A 27,946-nucleotide genomic window follows, 5' to 3' on the forward strand; every position below is an offset into this window, starting at 1 on the left:
TAAAATTATATGAGAATTGGAGAAATTTTAATAAGTTATGAATTTTCATATTTATAGAAAAAAAAAATACTAATTTAAAAGATTGAATTACATATCAAAACAATGTATACTTTTAACTTTAAATCATAATTCCAGATTGTATGTTCAAATATGTCTTAAATAATTGTTTGCTTTGTGTGTACGTGTTTATAGTATAATATTCGAAATTCATTCATTCAACTAATTCTAATTTGTCTTGTTTAAAGGGAAACTCTCTTTATCAAAAGTTGCCAAGCATATGGTTAAGGGTTAAAACAAAGATTGTTCATCCAATAATTTTTTTTAGCTGAGCTTTATAAAAAATAACTTATCTATATATTTTCTAAAAATAAAAATTAGGTCTGCACACATCCACTCTTTCCGAACCGTAGCTCTATATTGATCAGTATGTTATTACTATTGTTTTTTTTATGTAAGTTAATTACATTTAGGTTAGAACTCCCATCCCCTTTTGTTTTAAATGCTACATTAATATAATAACTAAACTAGAAATGAATAATTTCCATATAATAATTAAATCTCTAGTTGTAACATCAAGCAATAATACACTTCATATAATATTATTTATTTGGATTATAACGACGTTTATAGTATTATCTTGCGCACATTTTAATTATTTCATAGTATAACTCTACTTTTCAATTAATTAAGATAAAGTAGCACTAATTAAGTGTGATCTCCAAAGTTGAAGCAAATCTTTGACTTTAAAGAAAGTCATTATTCTCCTCCCTTTTTGTCCGAAAACATGATTTGATAACTTAGCCAACAAATGATTTATATTTAGTCTAACAAAGAATGTGTTAATTTGGTTATCAAATGATTGGGTTCGTAGATAGCACATGTTCTTTTCACTAAACTATTTGTCTTTCAGTAATTTCTAATATTAAAAATAAATAAATCCTTAGTTATATAAATCTAGCAAGCTAGCTTCCAATATGATAATAGGCCCCAACACTTTTTTATATTGAAAAAGAAAATCTGTATTGGTTTAGTGTTAGGTCCCAACATCGGACGAATCTGATTTACTTTCTGTGTTTTCCTCATAATTAAAGTGTGGGTACTAAGATTAATCAAATTTAATACTCCTGAGTCCTTGTCATTTTTACTTGTCCATTTTAAATTTTACGTGTAACTGATAGAAACAATGACTGATATGCTAATTTTACCATATTAATTGTTATTTAGTATTCCCTTTGTACCTTTTTATTTGTCCAAATTACTCATTAGTCAATGATACTATAAGAGTATATATGAATAATTTCTGAACAAGAAATCTTAATGATACCAATACAATATATATATATATATATTGATTTCGTATCAATTAAGCGAAATTATCGCCTTAATGATATCAATACATTATATGATATTGATTTAATATCAGTTAAGCGAAATTAGTTGGGGGTATATAGTGGAATTATTTAATGGGTATAAATGAAAGAGTATATGTTTGTAATTATTTTGCTTTAATGGAGTATTTGCTTAGTTTCCTTTTCTTTTTTTTCCAATTGTATTTGATACCCGCATTGAAGTCCGATTCATGCCGCATAAGGCCCGAGGAAGCGTTCCCTACGAATTTGAAAAATATATTTTATAGAAAAATAAATTTCTTAAAAAAAAAAAAATGACATTTCCTATGAAAATAGAAAAAGATAAACTTTATTAATAGCATTTGACTGCATTTATATAAATATTTTTTTGAAATAATATTTTCTATTTAGTTATCAATCATGAAAAATATTTTCGTTCGTACCAAACTTAGTTTGATTCATGGGTGATAGAACCTGCAAGAAATTGGGTGGATTACATGAAAACTTAAGGACAAGACAGCGTAGGTATGTTTGATGTTTGAATAAAAAGAGAAATGAAGGACCGACCCTACATGAAAATTAAGGTTCCATTCCGCAAAATATGGATCTATGTTATTCTCTCGTTTTTCATTTCATTCAACTTTATCCTAAACATGTTTTAACTTTTGCTAGCCATTTCGTACTAAGATAAACATACAACATATTATTGTAGATTAATACACTTGCTGATAAATGAACAAGTCAAACTAAATCAGTGCTCTTCAAGAAACACAACAACATGAACAAAAAGGGGTAAATTACTTTTAAAGACAAATATCAAGACCTAAGCGAAAACGTCTATATAAGATTCGGGCAGGTACATTACACACACTCTTTCCCAACTGTAACTCTGATGAACAAGTAAAAATTGGCGTACATTTGCTCCTGGCAGCAGGAATATTGTGTCTACCCAAAACTTAGTGTAATCAATTACAATCTGAGAGTATTAATAATCCAGGTGACAGCGAAATGATAAGGAGAAAATTAACCTTCCTATGATTGTTCAGCAGCTGCTGCAAGTGGTTGAAGGGCTTTCATTGGATTCATGATGACACCATCGATTAGCCCGTACTCTTTAGCTTCCTTTGCGCTCATGAAAAAATCACGATCAGTATCCTGATTAATCCTATCAAGGCTTTGACCAGTCTGGTAGGCAAGGTAACCATTCAAATTTGCTTTGTGATGCAACATCTCATTAGCCTGGACATTATTATCAGCATTGATTTAGCTCTAAGTATTTCATCCTTACCAATCTAAGCATACTAAAGTTATACACGAAAAAGCATGCATTTGTGTGTGCCTCAGCTTCTAAGCATAACTATTTCAAATTATTAACCTATCCAAGAGAAGTTCCACATTTGAGTTATTCCATGGGAGAAACAAAATTCTATAAGCTCTGACTAACTAGTGTACACAAGCTAAGCTGGAATATTGGAAAATTAACTTAAATCATCGCAAAATTGTCTAAACTACCTACAACAACAACTACTACTTTGTCTCAATCCCCAAACAAGTTGGGAATATCTTCTAAACTAGAAGCATTCTCTGAATGAACAGTTACAAAAGATTAGCTTTTTTATGGAATTGGATGGGAATAATCCCAAGGGGTTGATAATCATACCCACTATGTTTGGGGATTGATGATCATATTATTGTATTATATCATTCTCTAAATATACAAAGAACTGGAAAATTACTTGGAAGTTTCCATTATTCAAAGGTACTATTTCTATGCATTTTTTTTGGGACAAGTCATCCACAGGTACTTTTCTCCATAAACACTTTGTGCAGACTGATTTTTGCTTTTCAAGGGTCAGTGGTTCTGGCCTGTGAAGTTTAGAAATGGATCCTTTACCTTATAAAGGACCACTTGTATTCACTAAGAAACACAAAACTGGAAATTGTTCATAGGTTTTTAGTGCATTGTTAAATGCACTTTTTATCTGTCAGCACATTGAGTAGAATGTTAAAAAAAATAAATAGTCAGGACGGGGGTTCTAGCATATCTTTTTAGGATGGCTAGGGGATTCTAGAATGGAACGTTTAAATCAGACGACATACTTTGTAAGACCATTATATCACAAATACCGACTCCCAAGGGTGTGTTTGGTATAGAAAATGACTTCCTTAGTGGAAGTAGGGAAAACAAGTTCTACCAGTGGCATTCCACATTGATTGTGTCTTCCCCCAAAACAAACCTCATCTTCACCCCACCCTTGTAGCCCCCATTCCCTTACCCCCACCCCCATAGTATTTGTCTATATTGTATACAAATACTTTCAAGGATAACATTTTTTACGTACAAATTCCAAATGCAAGAAAATAAGTAAATAGAAACTGTGGCATACAACTTCATCCTAAAAAAAGAAACTGTGGCATACAATAGAGTGAGTTATTACCTGTATATCTATATCAGTTTGACCACCTTGAGCACCACCAAGAGGCTGGTGAATCATTATCCTTGAATTTGGCAAGCTATATCTCTTTCCTTCAGGGTGATAACAACATCAAAAGTTAAGAGCAAAAACTAGAAGCATAGGACAAAGAAAGTTACTTTAGCCTTGAATCAGCTATTCAATTTACCTTTAGTGCCAGCACTGAGAAGAAAAGCCCCCATACTGCAGTGCCGCAAAACATAAATTAGCTAAGCAAGATAATCTCTTTATTCCATGAAAAAAAGAAAAAGGCTAAGGTAATCACCTTAGGTTACTAAAGGTAAAACAAATTCCATATATTCCCACCTATAACTGAATATGAAATCTCAAATTACAAAAACTTTTTTTGAAATAAACTTGTAAATTGTTCCACCACTCACCCATCTAATTATAAGAAGGTTAGGAAATAGTTGCGTGAAAGATAGGTGGATCGTAAAAGCGATGTAACATCAACATGGAAATAGTATCAAATAACACATTATACAAACAAACATAATAAAATTATATCAGACTAACTTCTTCGACATTGTATACTTCTCCAATGCAAGGAAGTCCTCAGGAAATTGGGATCAAGTGAACTGGCACAGTATAGGAACAGGGCTTAAAAGGGACAATAGGAGGAATGGAAGAATTAAGGAGAGAGGAAGAGAAGAAGGAACAGCAAATCCAATCCCAACATTTTCAAATATTTCCCCTATATTCCGGGTAAAAAAGAAGCTTATATTGGTGAACTTTTGCACCAAAATAGAGAAGTGTGAAGTATCGAGGAGTGTGAAGTACCTAAATGAAAGGAGAGGCTGCAAAAAATGCCAATAAATGAAAGAAATTGGAAAGTTAATCAAATAAATAAGCAAATAAAAGAACCTACGCTGGAAAGCTATGTAGTCCTATCATGGGTTAAGCAAAGGTGTTTTTCACATAAATATGCATCACAAGCAACAATGTATGAAAGATAATCTTCTAAGAGGAACACAAAGCTACACAGTAATCAATCAGGTACCTTGCAGCGAGTCCAACACAGACAGTTGAGACATCAGGTCGAATATGTCGCATGGTATCGAAAACGGCCATTCCTGAGATAATAATGGTATCGAAACCATGCATTAAAGTAGACCATAAAATCTGATTATAACAGTTCAACACTACGATAAAAGCTGAAAAAACTATGGCAAACAGCAGAAAAATGAGATTGACCGGAAACACTTGGTCGTACCTGCTGTTACTGACCCTCCTGGAGAATTGACATACATAACAATGTCCTGTGTAGTAAATTAAAGAGGTGTTCAGTTGAATTAAAAGAAAGCTGTGTAAAACATATAAATAGAAGGATGTAGTTAAAAAAAGTAGGGAAAACAGTTTTAGAATTAAAAGCTACACTGAAAAGGAATGCTCCTGCAAAAGTCACAAGCAAATGTCAAAAGAAAAGCAGAGCTGCATAATAATTATAAAACCATAGCAGCATCTGTGTATGCTTTCTTGTTAAAAAAAAAGCAAGGTTTTATTCATTTAATATGAAGCTGATCAAAGGGCAAGCCTCATACAATCATGGTATAAGGATTGCCGACTACATCAGTCTGTAAGAACAGACCAAGAGAAGAGAGGAAAAGGTTGAATTTTCACACGTCTCCCACCTAGGCCTTACCTTTCTTCACTCGTTTGGTTCATGCACAACTGGGGCACTGCGGCCTCAGTAGGCTAGTTCAAGCATATAAGTTATTCTTGCCATGTCAATTGACATGACATGACATGCTGAAAATTCCATTATGAAGCCCCCAAGGCCTAGCTCAAGTGGCAAAAGGTGGAGGATTTGTGGCTTAGGTCACAGGTTCAAGCCCCACACCATGCAAAGCGAAGCCCGGTATTTAAGTGGAGAAGGGTAGAGGGGGGGGGGGGGCATTATCCACCGAGTTTAGAAGGCTGTGATTGGTCCAAAGGGCAGGTCACGGACGGATTTCTCGGTTATCAAAAAATAAAATAAAAAAATATTCCATTATGAAAAAGAGGAAAGAAATTCACAAGTTGCTCAAGCAATTAAGCAGTAGACACTAGACAGATCATATTTAGCCAAACAAATGCGATGGATTAATATTCACAAATACAAAAGATGATATATACTACCAAAGGACTGCCTTATGCAGAATCTCCTTGAAATTGAAACATTTAATATTTTAACCAAAGTCTATCCGATGAAAACAAGTGCACTCTTGAAAATATACCTTTGTGGGATCAACAGCATCAAGATAAAGAAGCTGAGCAACTATGACATTAGCCATATCATCATCAACTGCTCCACCACATCGTATGATCCTCTACAAGATGATAATAATAATAATAATACAGAAATTAAAATTTTAGCAAGTACATTGTGACTTTGTGATGAATGTTAAATCTACCATAAGAAACAAATTCTTACATATTGAAAGAGCTGGCTGATCACACTCTGAAATCGCTCTTGTACCATCGGCGGTGGTCCTTGACCTTGGGCGGCATATGTAGGAAAATAAGGTGATGATGGTATTTGCACGTCATCTCTGCAAAACCCAATAACAAGGAAAAAGCATAAGACATAACAGATAAGATGACAAAGCAACTAAGTCATCAACAATGAATTCTTACAACTTATGTGTTCCACAAGTCCATAAAAACTGGATCATTTACTCCTTGTAAAAATCCCATAAAATGACCTAAGAAAACACTGGATCATTTACTCCTTGTAAAAATCCCATAAAATGACCTAAGAAAACACCCTTCTATCTACTTTTCAGGTAACTTACAAGATTCTTTTTAAGAAGATAAATGAAAATACAGATTAAAGTAGTACTTCCTCTGTCTCAATTGATATGAACTTTGCCATATGGGATATCGCAAAATGTTTGACACCACTAACAATCCTATTATATACTTTTTTTTAACAAGCAACCTTCATGACTTTCAAGAATTCAAAATTTATTTCACTATTCAATTTTGTGCTTCTACGTGATGTTTTTGACATCAATAATGCTCCCTTTTTCTACTACTACTATTGTACTACTAGGTCTATCTGAAACAAACTCGATACATTCCATGGTAGGGGTAGGGGTAAGGTAAGCGTACACACTACCCTACGAGACCCCGGGATTACACTGGATATGTTGTTGTTCTACTACTAATATTGTACTACCCATTAAGTCAAATTAACATCTTCTTATCAGTGTCTAAACTTGGTTAGCCAAATTTGGGCCTAACCCCAAGATATTCTATGCCTAACTCCCCCTTATCCACTCATCAACCATAAGAAACATGGAAAAAGTTTCAAGATTTAGACAATTTCTTGCTAACAATAACAACCAATAAAAGTATCCTTCCTACTCTTAAATTAGACAATTTCTTGCTAACGAAACATGGAAAAAGTTTCAAGATTTACCAAGAAATTCAACCAAGACCCTTAAAGATTGGGTTTGGGGGTGGGGGGAAGAAAAAGAAAAAGAACCTGATAGACCAAATTCCTGAAGAACGTGAAGCCTTTGCTAAATCCCAGTCAGCTCCAGAATACACAGCCTTGACATTGACAGTGCTATTTCCCCTATTCTTCACTTTCCCATTCCTGGGTAATTACCCAAAACACAAAAAATCAAAACTTTAAGGGAAACACTCAGTATTAGCGACATATACAAGTAAAAAGATACAAACCCATTTCAGTACCTCAAGGAAAGACGTTTATATTGTAGAGATATGGGAGAAAGATTGCAAGAATCAGATGGAAAAATTGAGGAATTGAATTTAGTGAGAGAGGAAGTTGTGGCTATGCAAGAATGAGCCATTTTTTTTTCTTGGATTTGTTTTTTTTTTTTTTGGAGTAGACGAAGAAGAAAAGATAGGTTTTTGGGGCAATTTAAAGAGTGGAGTGTTGGAGTAAACAAATAACGAGAACGACGAGCTTGGAAAGATATAGAGCGGTGCTCTCAGCGCAATTTAGCATACATCCAATTAACGTACGCCGCTCACCAAATAGTCATTAGATGTTGAGCAGATGTTTCTATTATTCAATTACTTATTATTCAGTATTTTTAATTTATTATACGGACAAAAATCCAAAAAATTAAACGAAACGAAAGTAACTCAACTTCAGAATCTTATCAAATTTATAGTTTCTAAAAATAATACGTAAGTTTTTTTTTTGTATTAAATAAAGTTTTTTTAATAATTAGGAGTTAATAAAGTTCTCGATCTTTTGGAGAAAAATAGAATTTGTAAAAATTTCTTCTTGATTTTACGTCTAAGTTTATTTTTTGGGATAATTTCAGAGACCTCCATCCAAGTTTCGCTCTATAACACTAACCTCCCCTGTGATTTACGATATTACATTTGCCTCCCTTATTTTCATTTTCATGTAACCATTCTTTAAACATATTTAAAATAAATATAAATTAATTTAGATTTGACATTTTTACCTTTCTATATATTATTTTCTTCATATTAACAAATATTATATAAAAAAAATAACTCATTTAACAAATACTTTAAAAAGTAAATAATCATAAATACATATATATATATATATATTATTTATCTACATGTTTTTTTTTTTATCAAATAAAGATCAAGTCTTCATTCAAACTGACCCACCATTTTCACCAAATATTAACTCTTCATCTCCATTTCACCTTTACCAAATCACTGATGATTTGTTTCCCCACAATAACCCATCATTTTTCGGCAACAATTTCTTCAAAAATAGAAGATAAAAATGAACTCCCCAAGAGAGAAATTCGATAAGAACGATTCGATAACAGTATTTGTTAAATGAGTTATTTTATATTTATATAATATTTATAAATATGAAGAAATTAGTATATAGAAGGGTAAAATTGTCAAATCTAAGGGTGTGTTTGGTATGAAGGAAAACATTTTCCGGAAAATGTTTTCCAATTTTCTCATGTTTGGTTGGGTTAAATGTTTTGGAAAATGTTTTCCAAATTAACTCATTTTCCTCAAATTTAAGGAAAATGACTTCCTTTCAAAATTTAAGGAAAACATTTTCCAAAACTCTCTTCCAACTTTCAATTAAAAAAAAAATTGTTGAAAAAATCAATTTATTTTGTCTCTACCCTCAAACCAGCCCCCCAACCAACCCCCCACCCCACCCCTACCACCCCCCACCAAAAAAATTTTAAGTTTGTTTTTAAAAAATATTTTCAACTTCAAAATTTCATTTTTTCATGCTACCCTTGACCCCCCCCCACACACCCACCTCTTACCCAGCCCCCCACCCCCTAAAAAAATAAAATTAAGTTTGTTTTTAAAAATATTTTCGATTTCAAAATTTCATTTTTTCACCCCTACCCTCGACCCCCACCCACCCACCCCCTACCAGCCCCCCCCCCCCCCAAAAATAAATAAATTTAAGTTTGTTTTTAAAAAATATTTTCAACTTCAAAATTTCATTTTTTCACGCTACCCTTGACCCCCCCCCCCAAAAAAAAATAATTTAAGTTTGTTTTTAAAAATATTTTCAATTTCAAAATTTCATTTTTTCACCCCTACCCTCGACCCCCCACCCACCCACGCCCTACCAGCCCACCCCCCCACCCCCAAAAAAATAATAATTTAAGTTTGTTTTTAAAAAAATATTTTCAATTTCAAAATTTCATTTTTTCACCCCTACCCTCGACCCCCCCTACCAGCCCCCCCCCACCACCACCCCAAAAATTATTTTAAGTTTGTTTTTCAAAAATAATTTCAATTTCAAAATTCATTATTTTCACCCCACCCCACCCCACCCCACCCACCCCCTACCAACACCCTCCCCCCACCAGCCCCAAAAAAAAATTTAAGTTTGTTTTTTAAAAAAAAAATTCAACTTCAAAATTTTATTTTTTCACCCCAACTCTCGACCCCCCACCCACCCCCTACCAGCCCCCAGCCCCCAGCCCCCATCCCCCAAAAAAAATTTAAGTTTGTTTTTAAAAAATATTTTCAACTTCAAAAATTCTATTTTTCAGCCCTACCAGCCCCCCACCCCACCCCCAAAAAATTTAAGTTATGTTTTTAAAAAATATTTTCAATTTCAAAAATTATTTTCTACCCTAGTAAAAATAAAAGATATTTCTCAAAAAAAAAAATCATTCATAAATCAAACACTAAAAATCTTTTCCGGAAAATATTTTCTACTCACCAACCAAAATGAGAAAATAAGTCAAAAATCAACTTGTTTTCCAGGAAAACATTTTCTAGGAAAATATTTTCCATGGAAAACATTTTCCTTCATACCAAACACACCCTAAATTAATTTATATTTATTTTAAATAGGTTTAAAGAATGGTTACAAGAAAATGAAAATAAGGGAGGTAGACGTAATATTGTAGTCCACAGGGGAGGTGAGTGTTATAGAGCGAAACTTGAAGGGAGGTCTCTGAAATTATCCCTTATTTTTTTCACTTTATGACAAAGAGTTTTTGGCTAAAATTATCCCTTAACTATGACTCAAATTTAATGTACATCCTTATAATATCTAAATGAGCAAAAAACATCCTTATATTATAAAAAATAATAGCAAGAATCATTCTTCAGTCTATTTTTTTTGTTAAGAAACTGATTGAACCAATTAAAAAATATATATATATATATATTTTTAATTTGGTCATGTCTTAACCACGTCGAGAACATCAAAATTACCTAAAAAGAATAAGGATATGGATAGGAAATGAATCTTTCATTCTCGGAATTTAAATTTTGTGTGTTGTTAATTTATATATTTTTTGCATCATCAAGTAAATTGACTTGCAACAATACGTAAGTCTTTAAATATTTATATAGTAGATTTCGATGGTTGAAAAGATTATGTAAAAAAAATTATTTTAAAATTATTACACTCAACTATTTAGAGATTTTCTTTAATAAAATATTGAGTATGTATGTACAAAGGTGAAGCTGAGTACATTTTTTCAATTGATTTTAGGAAAAACTAAACATAAATTTGAACTTCATCTAAAGTTAACGACATAAACTTCATCATGTATACTTCTTTCGTAATAAGGGGGTAAAATTGACATATTTTGAATAGTTTAAGGATATGTTTGGCTCTTTTCAATTAATTTTAAACATAAAATCTCAAAAAAATTATCAAATTTATCGATTTTATTAGACAAATAAATAAAATTACTTTAACATTATCATTCAAGTTAAAATATATTTTTTCTGTAGGATAGCGAGTATTCTCCATGATGTTAGTTAGAATATATAATTATTTATTTCATAGATAAATAATATAAAAAACTGTTTAATTAAACTATACTTTTCGAAACCATACAAACTTATTATATGAAATGTCCCAAATCAAAGCAAGCTCACCCCTTATAGGAACAAATGAATCACAAAGATCTTTGATAAATTAAACTATATATTTTAACAAGGAAATACAATACAAAAATGAACTACTTTTTTCAAAAAGGATTAATAAGTTGATTATATTGAATATATCATTTGGTCATGTGTGATGAATGTTTGAAGATGTTGCTGGAGAACTTGATTGACTAAAAGTCTATAGCCTTTCTCTGTAAGGTGAAAACCATCCCAAAATACATATTCATAATCTTTTGAACATGCAATAGGACAAGCTGCTAACAATTCTATTTTCCCAACTAGAGCACAACATCCATTTTTCGTAATCTTATATCCTGTCACAATAAATTTTAATCAGTCAAACTGTATTACGTAAATTAAAGTAAGTATATCATATGAACAACAATACTTATCATATTTCGTAGGGTTATTGATTAGATCAAACGTGAAATCATAAAAGTCAATATAGACCATTTTAGCGTCAGGAAATTTGTTAGAAAGGGAGTTTATCTCAATAGAGAGCTTATTGTTGAACGAGTATGCTTTTTCATTAAGAGAATCTACGCAATTTTTTCGAAGTCCTCTTCTAGTATTGAATTTCTATGAAGAGGCATGCATCCTATTGGTAATACACCAAAGACACCAATTTTACGTGCCCCCAACTTGTACAACTCCTATCAAACAGTAACAAAATTAAATTAGACAATTAGATATAATTAATTTAAAAAATCAAAAAATATATTAGTGTATGCAAATTAAAATAAGTACCTGCACAATATTAGAAGCATATGATGGGTTTAAAATAGAAGGTGGATTTAATTGAATGTCATTATGGCCAGAGAGTACTATAAAAAGGCTATTGCTCACAATTTCTAAGGCTTTTGCTTCTCCAACAATAGCTTTAAGTTTTCCAATATATTCTTTGAATAACTCTAGTTGTTTTGGAATTGATAGAACTGACTGTATTTTCATTAAAAAATTTTTTTATTAATAATGAAAAATATATTACTAAAAAAATAAATTGAACAAAAAAGGGAAGAAAAGAAATTATACCAATAAAACATTAGTTTTTGGATCATATATATCTTGAACCTGATGAAGCAAATGTGACTCCTGTTATGAGATCCTTAGCTTGTAGTTTTGGATCAAGATATGGAGGCAACAACTCAATTGTTCCACTATAATTATCAAATATGAAAATCGAATCTAAGTTTAATTAAGTAGTCAACTAACTGAAGTACTGAGATTTTCAATATTAAAATTATGTAATATAACAGAGGGAATTTTCCATCAGAAAATCTTCCAGTAGCCTTTCCTCCCATAAAGTTCTTTCCATTTTGTGGAATATTCCCCTTGACTATCGTCAAAAAGTAGTTGTTGTTGCCAGTATCCGAACACAAATACTGCCGGAATTATACTACTCACGTTGTAGATCTGCTTTCGCACCTCTAAAAATAACTAAAGTACTTAATAGCAGAAAAATATGAGAGAACGATTTCATGATTTTCATTAATGAATTGATTGTCCTAAAATATATTCTACATGTTTACCAATTAACAGGAAACTTATATATAGAATTTGTTTGTCAAAGTTAAAAAAAAAGTGTCTTGATAATTAATTGGGAGTACGCGTATGGCATGAAACTGATGGCAGCTTATTTTATTCATATATATATATATTAAAAAAAATATAAGCGCTGATACATTAATCTGATGCGCGAGATACATTAATCGTTAAGTAAGATACATTGCATTTTATACATGATACACTAATATGATGTACATTTTATACATGATACACTAATCTGATGCGCGAGATACAATAATATAAGCGCTGATACATTAATCTGATGAGCGAGATACACTAATCTGATGCACGAAAATGAGAGAATTTGGAGATTTGTAAAACTTATAGGAGATAATGGTGATAAGTAAACTAAAATGTGAGATTTCTGTAATTTTTCCTTATAAGAGCTAATTAATGAAATAAGAAAATCAATTGAGATTTTCATTTAAACAAGTAATTTCGTTTCATTTACAACATAGAAAAGTACAAAGAGTAATGTTACATATTGTAATATATGACATTTAAATGTCACATATCAATATACATATATATGACTGTATCAAACATTATAAATAGAAGTTATAATTATTTTCTGATATAGTCACTAAATAAAATTCACAAAATTATTTTATTTTTATTTGTGACAATTCACAAAGTTAATCAAAATGATTTTTTTTAATTTGATCTCGTAAGAATCACTTTAGTATTGCTATATCACACCAAAAGTTAGTTGAACATGAAATTAAGGTTTGAAGATGGGACTTGAAAGTGCAACAGGTCTCAGGTTCAAGTCCCCTTGGATATGGAGTCACCTTAGTTAGGAAACACGTTACCCTATGGGATTTTCCGGCGCGAATCCGAATTTAGTCAGGCTCCAAGTAGGAGGTACCGAACACCAGGTGGGAAACAAAAAAAAAAAAAAAACATATGACAACTTCATTTAAATTAAAACTCCATCCAAATTGTAAAGAGAGATTTGAAATGATCAGAGGAGCTGGAGTTGTAAAGCAAGCCTAAATACAGACGACTAACATAAGTTAGAATTAAATACAGCTTAGTAATACTGCACTTTACAACAATGCTACAACAAACACACACCTTAGAAATACAAACACTTGATAAGTTGGGGCATGACAGCTCCAGAGTTGGAATTAAAGCAAAAGGGTTAGCTAAACCTACTAGTCGATCACTAGCTCAATGTGATGTCATTTACAAACTAAGGTGCAGTTGCATTGCGTGCATCGATCTAACCTCTAGCAGCTCTGAGGAAGTTATCAAAAGGACTTGCAGGAGGTAGCCTCAGTGCTAGCCATGATTCATTTGATAACGGAGGTCCTTTAGCAGGTCCATCTTCTTGAAGTATCTGCAGCAAACACAAGTTACAGACGTTAAAACATACCATATGGATATCAATATCAAATGCAAGTACGCAACAAGTCTAGACTTGTACACTGATGACATAGTAAGGGGCATAATTAAAGACTCGAAAAAAAGAACAAAAGCAACTTCTACACCGGAAACAGAGAGAAAGTAAATCATCTGAGATCACATTTGCGTTCAAACTTTCTCTATCGAGGGATTCAAAATAAGAACACACATGAAGATCTAGTTAGGAGACAATTAACACAAGATCACCTTAGCAAGTGCAGATGGCCCATTTGCGGGGAAGGCAGGATACACCATACCAGCTGCTTTTGAACAATGATTTTCATGAGCTAACCAATTAGAGAGTTTCTTTCTCGAGTCTGTGCCAAGAGATTCACATTGACTAGTGATGGTGTCATATGGAAGTGGTGAAGTTGAAACAGATGAACCAGCTACTTGACCAGCTACCTCGAGTGCCTGAGAAAAGAAACCAACTTAAGGAACAATAAGGAGAGTGCTATTCGATTGACTTGTTTCTTTCAAATCGCATAAAAGATCATTAAGTTGGTGCTTTGTCAGCTTTCATACATTGGACCAACCAAAACTATGAATGCGTGTACTTCGTTCATATAATCAGTGCAGTATTATCTGTCTCTAGCTTCAATTTTTAACAAAACCTAACTATATCACAGTCATGTCAAACACCTGTAGTGGTCATAGATTAAAGGTACCAATCAGGGAGCGGAAGTTGCCCTTGTTTAACAAGGAAAAACGTGTGAAAACCGTTTTCGGAGAAAAAGTAGGCAAAGGACCTAGAATAATATTAGATGATGTAATCCATTTATATAACTTGACAGCAGATGCAAATATGAAGCTAACTTTGTAGACAAACTTGACAGGACCAGCTTGCAAATATAACTGACAGTACATAACTAAGCAGAAATTTAACAATTTTGTTTCAGATTCAACTCACATTTTCTCATTTGGCAGATTTAACTCATCATTTTACACACTTTCAGATGAGAGAGACTTGACACTCAGAAAAACTTTGCTTTTACGTTGGATCAACTATGGGAGTAATCAACAACTTTTCAAAAATTCATATATTGAACGACAAATTCAACAATTTTTCAAATTTCATATATTGAGCAACAAATTCAAAACAGGCACAACTTTAGATTGCTACAAGAGGTGAAATCTATTTGCAGAAAAGTGATATCATGCAGCATCCACTAAAGTAGTATGTGACACGTTGTTGCAAATAGCGAGTTACCTCTGTGATTGAGTACATGAAAGATGTTTCCTTTTCTTTAAAAGGATTTACACTCTCATTAATAATGTGGCAATAGTCGGATCAAACAGGAAAATCAACTATTAGTCACACCTCCCTAAATCTTGTGTATAACTAACGAACTATTCTGCCTGGACTATATTATCCTTCTACAATCAAGCTCATCTCTAGGGGCACACAAAAGGAAAACATGCATGTGGATGGACACATAAAAGGGGTTGTGGCCTGTGGGGAAGTTTACCGATTCAAGAAGCTGTCCAATGCTCACAACATGAGACATCGAAGGAGATGGAGACATAGGAATTCTGGGAACGAATCTGGTGATGTCAGCAATTGATGATTCACTTACTTTGTCATCCTCTACAAACGAATTTGGATAACATTCCTGCACCAGTAAACAATAAACGTATAAAGATGTTGTGATTCAGGAATATGAGAGCATGTATTAACAATAAGGAAGCTGTTAGCAGACACTGGCATTAAACTAGGGAATGATAGGGACAGATTTGCTTGGAACTTCCTCCATCCCATTTTATAGGGCCTAGTTGACTGGGCACATAGTTAAAAAAGAAAAGACTACTGAAACTCATGTCTTAAACAAGCCAGACATTTATGTGGCTATAAATAATAATCTCACTAAGGGTAAAAACAAAAGGTGGCATTCTCTTTTAAGGACATGCCACTCCCTCCGTTTCAAATTACTTGCCCCTTAATACTAAAATAGATTTTTTTTTCTTTTTACTTGTCTATTTTAACAAATCAAGAAAAAATTATCATTTTCTTCCAATATTACCCTTATCATTAAATAACTACATAAAATGCTAGTAGTCAAATTTAGATTTCCAAAGCATAATTAATAAGATTAATTACGTAAGATAAACCCCTAATAAATATTTTCTCAAAGGGAGTGTCAAGTCAACATGGGATAAGTAGAATGAAACGGAGGGAGTAAAAGGAAAGTGCCACATAAATTGGACCGGGGGTGGGGATACTAAATGATGATGAACACTAAACCAGCATCTATGTCATGCCACAAAGAATCATGTGAATGCTTGGAAAGCAAACCTCATCAAACGAAGGTGAATCTCTGGAGTGTGATCCTATTTGGACGTGATCCATGCCAACCATTGATTTTAGATAAAAGATGAAAGTATCATCAGGTGTGAAATCCTCCGACAGCTGCTTGAATATGTCATCTGCCTCAACCTAAGGCACACCCCAAAAGAATAAGTAAGCACGAATATGCAGGACCAGGGACAAAAAAAAGTCCATTTGCGATTATTTTCCTTTTTGCCCTTGGCGGCAGGGGCGAGCCGGAGTTAAGTTAAGAAATAACGAAGTATACATTGAATTTTCAAGACAACTAGTACCTCTGCAATGCTAGACAAACTTTTAACTAAGATGTCCTTTATTATCTCATGACACTCTTGAATTTTGTTCCGCAATTCTGATAGTGATGATACAGCTGCTTCATTATCTGCTGCAGAACCATATTTTCTCACATCTACGTGAGGCTTCAGGTACACTTGATAACCATCATTGATACCCAGAAAAGGATCAACCTGAACATGGAGGGGATTTTAACAGCAATTGCAAACAAAATATGTCATAACAAATTTGTTAAACAAACATGGTAGTAGAGATGAAATGTCGTTTCTAACTTGTTCAACAATAGTAAAAACTTTTACTTCCATAAAATTGCAATCATAACTTGTTCAACAGAAAAACTAGTTTCTTCCATTTCCATAATGTTGCAATCAGAGCTTGTCCAACAACAGAAAAACAGTTCTGTTTCCATAATGTAGCAATCAGAACTTGTTCAACAACAGAAAAATAGTATTTTCTATTTCCATAATGTTGCAAATATCTTATCAATTAAGATTCTTTTTAGTGAAAAAAGCAAGATCAAACCGCCTTGTTTGCATTAATTCTTAGTAACAGAACATGTAGCCATGACTTTGAAATGAAATCAATGAAAGTTTATCCTAGGGAGTACTCACACCAAAATCCCGCAATGTTTCAAGTATAATACTTAGGTCAGTTATCTGATAAATCTTCGCCAAAAATGCTAACATGGCAGCTGATAACACAAGAAGCGAACGCTGGTATGCTGGAGGAAACAATCCTGAAAGAAGACACAAGGTAATTGTAATTCACTTTTAGCAGTTAACCATGAGTTCATTAGTTGCAAAAAATACAGTTCCTTACCATTATTAGGGTCTAGGGATAACTTCATAAGTGATAGAGGAAGCTGACAAAAGCGTATCAGTAAGTTATTGTTGGTTTTCTGCAACAACAGGAAATTGACAACCATGAGCATGGATTAGATACAAAGATGTTTAGAGAAAGCACTTAAACCTTGCATGGAATTGTGTTTACTCAAGACTTTTTGTTTAGTTTTTTTATTTATTTTTATTTGGGGGGGGGGGGGGGGTGTTTAGCATCACAATATGAATAACCTGAATGCTCACCTTAACACGTGAAGAAATAAGTGTCAAGCAAAATGACTGAACTATAGCTTCAACATTTGCAGGTAAATTATCTGGCATGTTGGCTTGTAGCCAGAGGGCTGACAGCAACTGGACAATTTGATCCTTGTTTAGCTTCAGAATGTATGGTTCCTGAATCAAGTAAAAAGCATTCTTCAGTGGAGCCAGAAATTAGTGAAAATGCAAAAAAGAGAAAGAAAGAAAAACTAGAATAAGAAAGTGATATCAGTTAAATCAGTAATGTTCTTACACCCTCATTCAAGCTACCAACTGATACGGCTGTACAATCAATCATAGAACTAAATTTTTGAAACTTCGGTGAATTGTTTACGGCCCAACCCTGCTTGTGTTCCTCATCAACATTGTCTCTCGCCTTCAAATCATCTTGAATAACATGTCCTTCCTTCAACTTAATTCCATCCTTTCCCTTTCGAAGCTTATCAAGTAACGAAGTAATTGACACAAATGTAGATGAGCCGTTTGCATTCCATCTCCTTGTGTGGTTGGCTATGTCATGTCTAATATGGTTAGAACTTGGGATTAGGAGAACAGAAAAGATGTGGTGTCCTCCAATCCGTATTTCAACGTCTGGATGCAATGTCACTTTCAGTAGCTGAACAAACAGCTCCTCAGGGAACACCTAAAAGGATTTAAGATAATGAAATATAAAATAATCTTGTTGAAACACAAATGATATAGAAGACACATACTTCAACTCAACAAGAAAATTTCATTGTTCCCATTGATATTACTTGCCAGTTACCATAAAAAGATAAGAAATCATGTACGGCAGAAAATATATCCATTTCCATTAGAATACATAAAAAGAACAATTCACATCCAACATTCTGTGAAGATTTTATTCATTAACCTCAGACATGACTCAAAACAGACAATAAACGTGCGAGAAGCCTAAAGCTAAAAAGGAGAAAACATATTTTACGGCAAACAAGCTAGCTGGCAATGTAAGAGGACCCAACATGGATGACAAAGCAGGCAATCACTTACCTGCTGACATCGTGAAACAACAGATGCTAATGAGATCATATGAGCAAGAATGATCAAGGATCCCATTGTAGCCCTGGCAACCACTTTAAGAGAGGGCAACTTCTCCAGCATCATTGCCATCATATCAAACAGTGGTCGTGCATCAACAATCTAAGGGAAAAATCTGTTAATATCAGAAATAGCCTATCAAAACCATTCATTAACTAACATAAATTACCCCTTTAGCAGTTTCTAGGAAGCATTCTTGGATAGATGTTTGAAGTGCAAGGTTGAAGGTAAGCTCTTGCTCTTGAACTGATTCGACAGTTGCTTGAAGGCTCTTACGCAAATGTCTGCACAAGTCACCGACAAATCGTACATCTGAGAGACTAGCTTCCAATCTAATGAGTCGAGTCAAAGCAGTAGCAGTTTGGATGACATAAGACTTCATTTGAGGATCATGTGCCACATTCTTGTGGTCTAAATGACGAATTACACCGGTTAAAATCAACTGTTGATTCCCTGAGAATCCACAAGAATGAAGAACATTTAGATGTCATCAAGTCTATTCAAATATTTGTGCCATCAATGTATAGAATTATGATGACTTCTAGGAAAACAGTATTTAAGCAATATACTTTACAGTGTTAGATGGTGATATAACAGATACCAGTCATTGACCCACCAGTTTAAGCAATATACTTTACAGTGTGTTTTGTCATTTACCTTATTCCCCAGAACACAACGCGGAAAAAGCAGGTCTAGTAACTTTTTCTACATGCAAAAGGAATATCTATGAAGAAGAATTAATACTGAACAGAAATGCAGTGGGAAACCCATCAAAGAAACACCTGCTTCACAAGTGACATCTGGTTATGCAGCTGTACACTGATGAGCAAAATGTACCAAGAACTCCACTATGAAGACAAGGATAGAGGAAAAGTTGTCCAATGCAGGCACATCAGTACACTAGGGATAATGACACCAAGGTTCAAGAAGCAGTATATTAGCAGATTACCTGAACTTTCAACAAAGTAGATCATATCGGAGAGAACCATCACAGCCAATCCATGTGGAGAAACCCAGTGCTGCCTCCCATGGTCAAAATGGACAAACATTGGCTCTAACACCCTACGCATTGTACTGCTCTCTTCGGCCAGGTCAGCCATCCTTTCAAGACAAATTTGAGCCCATACTTTTGGTGTTTCGATTTCTTCTCTGTAGAAACAATTTGAGACAGAAAGATAAAAAGGTAGGTAGATAAAGTGATTAAAAGAGATATCAATGCATTAGCAGCAGTCGTGATTATCTGGTAAGAAAGCCAAATTTTTAGTGGATTTAGCGGCACAAACCTTGTTAATGAAGATGGATCTTTCTTATCAGGTCTGGGTCTAATTTGGCAAGGACCAAATTCACTACCAACAGCTCTTCCTTCAGATCTAACAACTTCATCCACCCAATTGTGGTGTGCCTCCCCTCGTTCAAAGTCCTCATTATGCATTTCAGGCTCATAGTTATCCAGAGTCACATGAACAATCTGCACAAGATGATATAGAACTTCAATGATGGCTAGTTGTTGTCAATTGTTAACAAAATATAAAGCATTCTGAGAAGACATCATCCATACACGGATAATTCCTAGTCAGCAAATCTAGAATAACCAACTAGAATGAGAAAACAAGAAAATGCATTTTTTCTTAGAGCTGTAAATGAGCCAACCCAAGCAGATTTCCAGATGCTTGCACTTGGTCTGACTACTACTGCAAGCACAGCATACTTGGTACAATTAGCATGTGCCACATGTCAAGCACATACTCAAATTCAGTAAATTCCTTCAAGCTTGAGCTGAGCTCAACTCTTCTTGTCTAAACAAATAGCTGAGCGGAGCTCTGGATTGAGTTCATTGAAGAAACTAGTTAGACATTGAGCTCATTCAGTCATTTGTGAGTTTTGTTCAAATTTCATTTTCTTTAGTATATTTTTTGAATAAAAACAATAGGTCAAATGTACCAAAATGCCCTTTAATCTTGTGGTTTTAAACATGCCATGGGAAGTTGGAATTAAAAAGCTGCCAAAAAAAGGAAAGAGGCATTTTTTTAAAAACGGACTAAAAAAGAAAGTAGGACACACAAATTGAAACTGAAAGTAGGACAAACAAATTGAAACTGAGGAAATAATTAATCTCCTATTGTATCACTTGGACTTGGGGAAGTAAAAAACCCATGCAGAGACGGAGAGAAAACAGATTATGCCCCTGAAAGAATTGGAGACCTCTCATATTCACAAAGAAAAATAGGAAAGAGGTGATACTGAGCTCAGATCATTTAATATTGAGCTATACAATAAGCTCGAGCTCATCTTGTTTAACAAACAAACAGATCTTGTTTTTGCTGAGTTTGTTCATGAACATTTCAGTTCATTTACTGGTGTAATTTTTCACTCGAAAGCCAATGACCATGAATAACTGATGTGTTAGATTAGCAATAAATGCAAACAATCAAAGGATAGAGACTCTTAGGAACTCACCCAAGATGGGAAACAAGATTTACATTACTATCCACAACATATCACTGTCTATTTCAGAAAACCTTCATATCAAATCTCACAATAAAGACTCATGAAATATGTTCTGGCAAATGAAGAGTATGTAACATTTACAAAAATAGGGAATAATAACTTAAGGAACTAGAACATCTTGTACGAGAGAGAGAGAGAGAGAGATCACTCTACTAACCTCATCAAAATCAACAAATATATGAGAGACCTCAGCCATGAACCAAACCTGCAAAGGTGGATTCAATTACTCAGGTCCAACTAAACATTCAGCAAACTTGTATGAGGAGAATTGCTGCCAAATATAAAGCAAGCATTGTTAAAACAATGGCTTTTGACCAAACCATAAAAGTAATTTCACAATACCATGGCAGAAAGACATTGCAAACTTGATGCCCTCAAGCTGCGTTTTTCATGTTCTTCACCAGTCTCCCGTGCCAATGAACATACTTTGGGAACCAAAGTTTCTATGTTATATGTGTATGTTCCATCTACCTGCTTCCAAAATAAGATGGTAAGTAATTTTACAAATAAAAGAAACTAATGTCAATCTTCAGCTAGTGCAGAATGACTCTGGGTTTACCATAACTAGGAAGCAATAATTATACATACAAGATTCTTGGGGAATAAAAATTCTATAAACATACATGGGCAAGATAGTCATCTCAGATAACATACATAAGATGATAAGAAGTGACTCTTTACACTGTACAACTAAAGTGGCATGCTCATCTATACAAGAGGAAGAACTCAAGCATATTGTAACACACTTTAGCTTCAATGACAAAAGTTTTGACTACCAAAATAACGTAGTTTTGCAGTATGGCTTCATCTAACAAAAGCACACTAGCTTAAACTCCCCTATATTTATTTGAGGTTGCTCAGAGATGAATATTGAATACTGAATACCACTTTTGGAGCCAAAAGAAGTTTTTGAGGTGAATTAATCAGCAAAGATTCTTTAATCAACCAGAACAGCATAGTGTGAAGATTATGCAATTAGACATTCAAGAACTTTTCTTTTACATCTCAATGAAGGTATTTTTGTAATTGTGTTACATATTTAGATTAATAAACTACTCATTACACACCCAAATTGATACCCCAATAGAGAATTTGACATTATACAAAACTGCATACATCAATATTTTCATTAATCACCTGACTATAAATAAACCTGGTCAGGGTCTGGCAACCAGTAATCCTGACAGCATCTTTCTTAGAGTCATCCAGCAGTTCAACAACCATGTCTAATAGGCTAGCAGCAAAGTATGCCCTGCAGACACACAAATCGGTAATATATTAAATCCCTAGAAGATTAAGTGGAGGCTTACTCCAACTTGATATCATTTTACAAAATATAATGATCTCTGAGTTACCTAGCATAGGTTTTGCCAACAATGAGAATCTAAAGCATTATATTACAGAATCAGCCTACCGGTAAGCATATCAACTGCAATACAGACTTAACGAAGGGCTAGCATATTGAAGGTTGGAACAATATAGGACTAATGAAATTATATGTATTATGTAAACCTGCAATCATTGATTACATGCAGCAGCTTGATGGTAAGGACAGCTCTATTAGTGATGACTAATATCAAACTCAAAATTATGGCATGCCCTGTCTGTGCGTAATTTGAAGATGTTTTAAATTATTAATTCTGACACTTAGATTGAAAAAGTGCCTGAAGAAATTAAAGAATAATCGTGGGAAATCTTAAACGTATTAAGGCTGGATGAAGAAGAAAAAACTAAGTTCCATTCTATCATATTCAGGAAAATACTACAAGAGAATACTCTTGGGGTTTAAACTCTTATACTTCACCGAGATAGTTATAACTATTGAAAAATAATAACTCACATTTGCTCCTTGCACATGCAAAGCATCTTATTGTACACCTCAGCAATAACATTGATAAACTTGATGTGCTCACTTCGCAGCTCTTTGTAGCATCTTTCTTCAAGATACTTTGCAATCTGATCAAGAAAAGCATGTGTAAAGGCTGCAAATTTTACCGAAAGGGATTACATCCACAGGCAGTGAAGAAAGCCACTACCTTCGGGATTCTGAAAGGATTTTTCGCTGCATATTCACATAATTTCACTATTTTCCTTTCATTAGGCGAGCCATCCTGCATTCACAAGTTGCAGAGCAATTGAATGTTGCTATCACAAGTACCAACAAAGCAGATTCATGGATTGACTGTGGTTACTCTTTATATCTTTTCTTCTCAAGCATAACAAGGCAGTTACTCCCTCCATTCACTTTTACACGTCACTTTTAACATATCAACGAAAAGACAAATATCTTTTTCCGTGTTTTACGCTTAGCATTACTTAATTCCGTAAATCACCTAAGAAAATACATCAATTAACATGGGTATTAAGGTAAACAATTCATATTAATTATTATTTCTGAATGAGCATGGAAAGTTCAAAGTGGACAAGTGAAAGTGGAGTATTAGTTAGACCTCAAGAAAACTGAAATCAGTGTACTTACTGGTGATTTGGGGAAGATTTCAGCTAGCAATTTCTTGTAACGCTTAACGGGTTGTCGAGATCGAGACCTCATAGCAGGACAGCAAATGCACATGTTCCCACATGCTGGGAATAACTTCCGTGAAATAAATCCCATTTTCCTTCAATTTTCAGAATAAACAAGTAAAATTTCTCAGTGATAATAGGTAGAACAAAAGAACCCAACCAAGAATAGCATACATACACAACCTTACTGACAAGATAGAGAAGCATTAATCAACCTTACAAAAACAAGAATTGAACATTTAAAAGAAAAAAACCAAAGAATCCCAAGAAAAAAACACCAAGAATTCCAAGAAAAATAACACCAAGAATAAAAAAAAACCCAAGAACAGGAAGAATAGCCACATACACAACACAACCAACTCAAAACTCAAGCCAAAATCAAAATGCAGTAAAGAGAAAGATCGATCAACCAACAAGAAACGGTAACAAAAGTAAAAAAACTTCTGATAAACAGAGGCCAAAAGCGTGAAAACCAAGATTATTAATGACAAGACAGAGAAGCATTAATCATCCTTACAAAAACAAGAATTGAACATTTAAAAAATAATAATAACCCAAGAATCCCAAGAAAAATAACACCAAGTATCAAGAAGAAGCAATAACCCAAGAATCCCAAGAAAAAAAACACCAAGAATCAAAAAGAAGCAATAACCCAAGAATCCCAAGAAAAATAACACCAAAACTCAAAAACAAGCAATAACCCAAGAATAGGAAGAATTACAAGGACAATATACACAACAAAAACTAGTAAAAAAAGTAAAATTAGCATACCTTCAACTACAGAAGGAGATCTTGGAAGTGAAAAGGGGTTTCAAGAACTCCAACAAAGGTTTCAACTTTGGTAGAAAGAACAAATGGGAAGTGAAGAAACAATGAAAAAAAATCAATTTCAAGAAACCAGACAATAACAAAGTAAGCGCGTGGATTTTAAGGAAGAAATCTTAAAAGGAGGAAAGAACAACATGGGGTTTTTCAAGAATCAAAGACTGGTTAGTAGAGTAGTAGAGTGGAAGAGAAAGAGAGAGATCACGTGATTGTCAGGTCACTTATTTGTGTTAAAAGAGACTTTTTTTTTTCTCTACTGTCTGTCGCCTCTTCCAACACAGGTCAGGTCCCCCTATATACATACCCTTTTTCTTTCCCTTCTATAGTTTTCTCTTTCAAATTTTTGAAATATAACTACTTTTAATACTACTTCCCTTTTTAAAATTTTTTGCTTCCAATGGTCTTTGTTGACTCTTCTCTTTGGACCAACAAACCTGATAGTTTACGTGTGAAACTCACATTTTCAATAATTTTAATAATATTAATAGTTTGTTTAATTCTGTCAGTATATAATATTTTATTCATGTAGAATATCATATGCATATTTTTTTTTAAAATAAAAGAAAGTGTATTACATATATCATTGAGATGTGATTTCCAAATTAATAAGTGATAGTTTATGTGTGAAACTCACACTTTCAATAATTTAGTTATGAAACTCAAAAAAATAAAATTAGGTATATTTCTTGACTCTTTACTTTATTAATAATAATGAATTTATATTACTAGCTTTAAGATTGATATAATAAAGGAAATTAAAAAAATCAAATTCAATTTCATCTTAGTAAGCTATTGCTTAGTATAACTCTAAGTCAATTCAATTTCAGCCGAGAGTTTAATAATTTTGAAAAAAGAAACAATGTGATAAATATTTAATTAAAAAATTAATATTAATAATTAATTATTTTATTACATACAATTTGCATCATAATCTTCACAAGTTTTTGTTTTAGTCTCTGTAATTAACTTGTCCCAAATTAATAGCTCAACAACATTGATTATTTTGCTTGTTTTGAAGTAATTGTCAAAAAAAATAAAAATTAAGCTAATTAACTAATGACGACATTATATTTTAACCTAAAAACATAACAAAGAATAAAATTAACCTATTTCATATCATTAAAAAAAAATGACCTCCTTAATTCCCACTCTTGGTGGGAAAGAGGTTTGAAGGAAAGGGATTCTGATGGTCTGCAAAATTTTGAATTATGAGTGAGTACTTTTTAACTTTATTATATTTTTTGGTGGAAAATATATATTTGGTTGAAATATCCAATCAATGTTAGTACTATGTTTAATAACTTTGTAGATGAAAACAACTACACATACCTTTTTCTTTTCTGCAAAAAGTATATAAGATAAATAGTATTTTTAGTTACAACCTTTATATCCAAAATGGTCACTTAAACACCTAGGTTAACTATGTACTTTTTACTTTATATTAAGCGTAAAGTTCACTGATTATGGAAAAGAAAAAAGTGTCTAATTTAAACAGTGTTAAAAGATTAATTGAAAAATAATGTTAAACAATATAATATAAAACAGTTTTTCTTTTGTGAGCACATCAAATGTTGATTTTGCTACCTAATAAAAGATTAATTGAAAAATCAATGAAAAGACTTAATAGTTAAATATCAGAGTTGTTCATGCAAAAGATTAATGGATTATCTAATAATTTTGTCAATCTCAAGTAAACATCAGTGTGAATAACACGTTATGCCACAATTGTTTATAAATTTGTTTAGCAAAACACTTCCAAAAACAATCAGCCAAATTACATTATTAATTAGATAGAGTAATAACTAGTCAATGTGCTATGAGGGAGACTTCTTATTTTAATTTAATAAACATAGTATGTGAGTGTGATTGTTCCAATTTTCATTCATTTGTTTTTAAACAATTGTAGTAATGGTGCTTAAAATCAGCAGCGGAGTTGTCACTTCATTGAAAAATTATATTGTTTAATACTTAGTAAGTAATTTTAGCGACTAATCAACAACTAGATCAAAATGATTTTATACAATAGTAAAGCTGGAGGATATATAACCTAGAAATGGGCCTCAACTGCCCATTGCCAACCCTATTAAATAATATAAAAGGTACATATCAAGAAGATGAATTGAAAGATACGTATACTATATTTACTTGAATATGGACCCTTCTCAGTTCATCAATTCCCCTGGACCACAAATCTCACTCATTCCACCAGTATTCACCTATCACTAATGATTGACTAATTAAGTTGGCCATGCATATTTAGACCAAGTCCCAAACAACTCAAATGCTTACATTATTACGTATTAACTTGATATTCTCCATTTGGATTTTGGACCACCTTTATAAAGGACAAATAATAAAAAATCATTTTCTCCAGCACAGTAAATGTCTGATTTTGCAGGTCACAACAGCAACTTTAAGATGGCATCCATAAGTTGGTTTCAGTCTCCTAATGTATGCTACATGATAAAAGTGATGGTTTTTCCACACCAGAAGATCAACTCCATAACTGATGTTAATTTATAATTTAAGATCAAAGTTTACAGCTTTAGAATTGGGATTCTTGGTTTCAATTTCTCAGCTGGAATATACTGAGTGTGCCTTGACATATTCCCAGGAACAAGAAAAAGAACTGAAGAATGACAATATTGAATATCGAACGGAGTAATATTCAGCACATCATTACAGCTTAGACAGACATTCCTTTAGACAAAAACTTTCATCCTTGAGTTCCACAGCTCAGCAGCATGACTGTTCTGAATACCAATTATCCCTACGTACCCACATCCGCCACCTTTGCTATGGACAATGTCACCAAACACCGGATCGTCGAGTTCACCCTCAGCACTTCCATCCATGTTCAGCCTGATCTTATTGGTTCTAGAGGAGACCAAGAAAGGTTTCTTCTTATACTTTTGTTCACTATTACAAGTACAAATTCACAGAGCATTTCCACTCAGAAGGCACAAAGTAGATTATGTGTGATTCATCCCACTTTCAATTGAGCGGGACAAAAGACTCTGTTATCAGATATATAAGTGGCTTTATGAAGCTACTTTCCACATACTAGAAATCTTGGTAAATGGAGCATAGGCACAATGATGCTAACTGGATTGGTAACTGTACAATGAACAATTTAAGCTGAAGCCATAGATTATGCCAGCTGGATTATGCGAGAAGAAT

The 27,946-nt window shown here is 33.3% G+C and overlaps 2 protein-coding genes and 1 pseudogene across 2 annotated transcripts; all 3 read right to left on the minus strand.

Annotated features, from left to right (window-relative positions):
• Window positions 1-2,128: 2,128 nt before the first annotated feature.
• On the minus strand, window positions 2,129-7,716 carry LOC125815923 (ATP-dependent Clp protease proteolytic subunit 5, chloroplastic). The gene is made up of 9 exons (XM_049495497.1): window positions 7,505-7,716; window positions 7,293-7,406; window positions 6,237-6,354; window positions 6,040-6,132; window positions 5,037-5,082; window positions 4,824-4,896; window positions 3,972-4,006; window positions 3,788-3,876; window positions 2,129-2,588 (listed from the first exon to the last, which is right to left on the minus strand). The coding sequence occupies exons 1-9, from the start codon at window positions 7,621-7,623 to the stop codon at window positions 2,382-2,384; spliced, it is 894 nt and encodes a 297-aa protein (XP_049351454.1). The 5' UTR covers window positions 7,624-7,716; the 3' UTR covers window positions 2,129-2,381.
• A 3,550-nt stretch (window positions 7,717-11,266) lies between these two features.
• Window positions 11,267-12,465, minus strand: LOC125816769 (GDSL esterase/lipase At5g42170-like; annotated as a pseudogene).
• A 1,212-nt stretch (window positions 12,466-13,677) lies between these two features.
• On the minus strand, window positions 13,678-24,046 carry LOC125815459 (protein SEMI-ROLLED LEAF 2). The gene is made up of 19 exons (XM_049494934.1): window positions 23,898-24,046; window positions 23,455-23,529; window positions 23,259-23,374; window positions 22,556-22,670; window positions 21,761-21,889; window positions 21,576-21,623; window positions 20,194-20,378; window positions 19,860-20,059; window positions 19,080-19,363; window positions 18,863-19,012; window positions 18,105-18,494; window positions 17,837-17,986; window positions 17,574-17,652; window positions 17,366-17,490; window positions 16,736-16,927; window positions 16,431-16,571; window positions 15,607-15,750; window positions 14,345-14,551; window positions 13,678-14,072 (listed from the first exon to the last, which is right to left on the minus strand). Exons 1-19 carry the CDS (start codon window positions 24,030-24,032, stop codon window positions 13,956-13,958), a joined length of 2,982 nt encoding a protein of 993 aa, XP_049350891.1. The 5' UTR covers window positions 24,033-24,046; the 3' UTR covers window positions 13,678-13,955.
• Between the last annotated feature and the right edge of the window lie 3,900 nt (window positions 24,047-27,946).

This window comes from Solanum verrucosum, unplaced genomic scaffold (genome assembly GCF_900185275.1).
Source record: "Solanum verrucosum unplaced genomic scaffold, falcon-dt-bn FXZP01000261.1, whole genome shotgun sequence".
NCBI lineage: Eukaryota > Viridiplantae > Streptophyta > Magnoliopsida > Solanales > Solanaceae > Solanum > Solanum verrucosum.

What these genes read in the sequence shown, in the direction of transcription:
- LOC125815923 (XM_049495497.1), bottom strand. Translation starts at nt 7,623, where the DNA reads ATGGCTCATTCTTGCATAGCCACAACTTCCTCTCTCACTAAATTCAAT. An exon ending in TATAAACGTCTTTCCTTGAG is followed by an intron (nt 7,407 to 7,504) that starts GTACTGAAATGG and finishes GTAATTACCCAG; the next exon opens with GAATGGGAAAGTGAAGAATA. An exon ending in TCTCAGTGCTGGCACTAAAG is followed by an intron (nt 3,877 to 3,971) that starts GTAAATTGAATA and finishes ATCACCCTGAAG; the next exon opens with GAAAGAGATATAGCTTGCCA.
- LOC125815459 (XM_049494934.1), bottom strand. Translation starts at nt 24,032, where the DNA reads ATGGGATTTATTTCACGGAAGTTATTCCCAGCATGTGGGAACATGTGC. An exon ending in TTGTTTCACGATGTCAGCAG is followed by an intron (nt 18,495 to 18,862) that starts GTAAGTGATTGC and finishes AAATCCTTTTAG; the next exon opens with GTGTTCCCTGAGGAGCTGTT. An exon ending in TTGGTAGCTTGAATGAGGGT is followed by an intron (nt 17,987 to 18,104) that starts GTAAGAACATTA and finishes TACTTGATTCAG; the next exon opens with GAACCATACATTCTGAAGCT.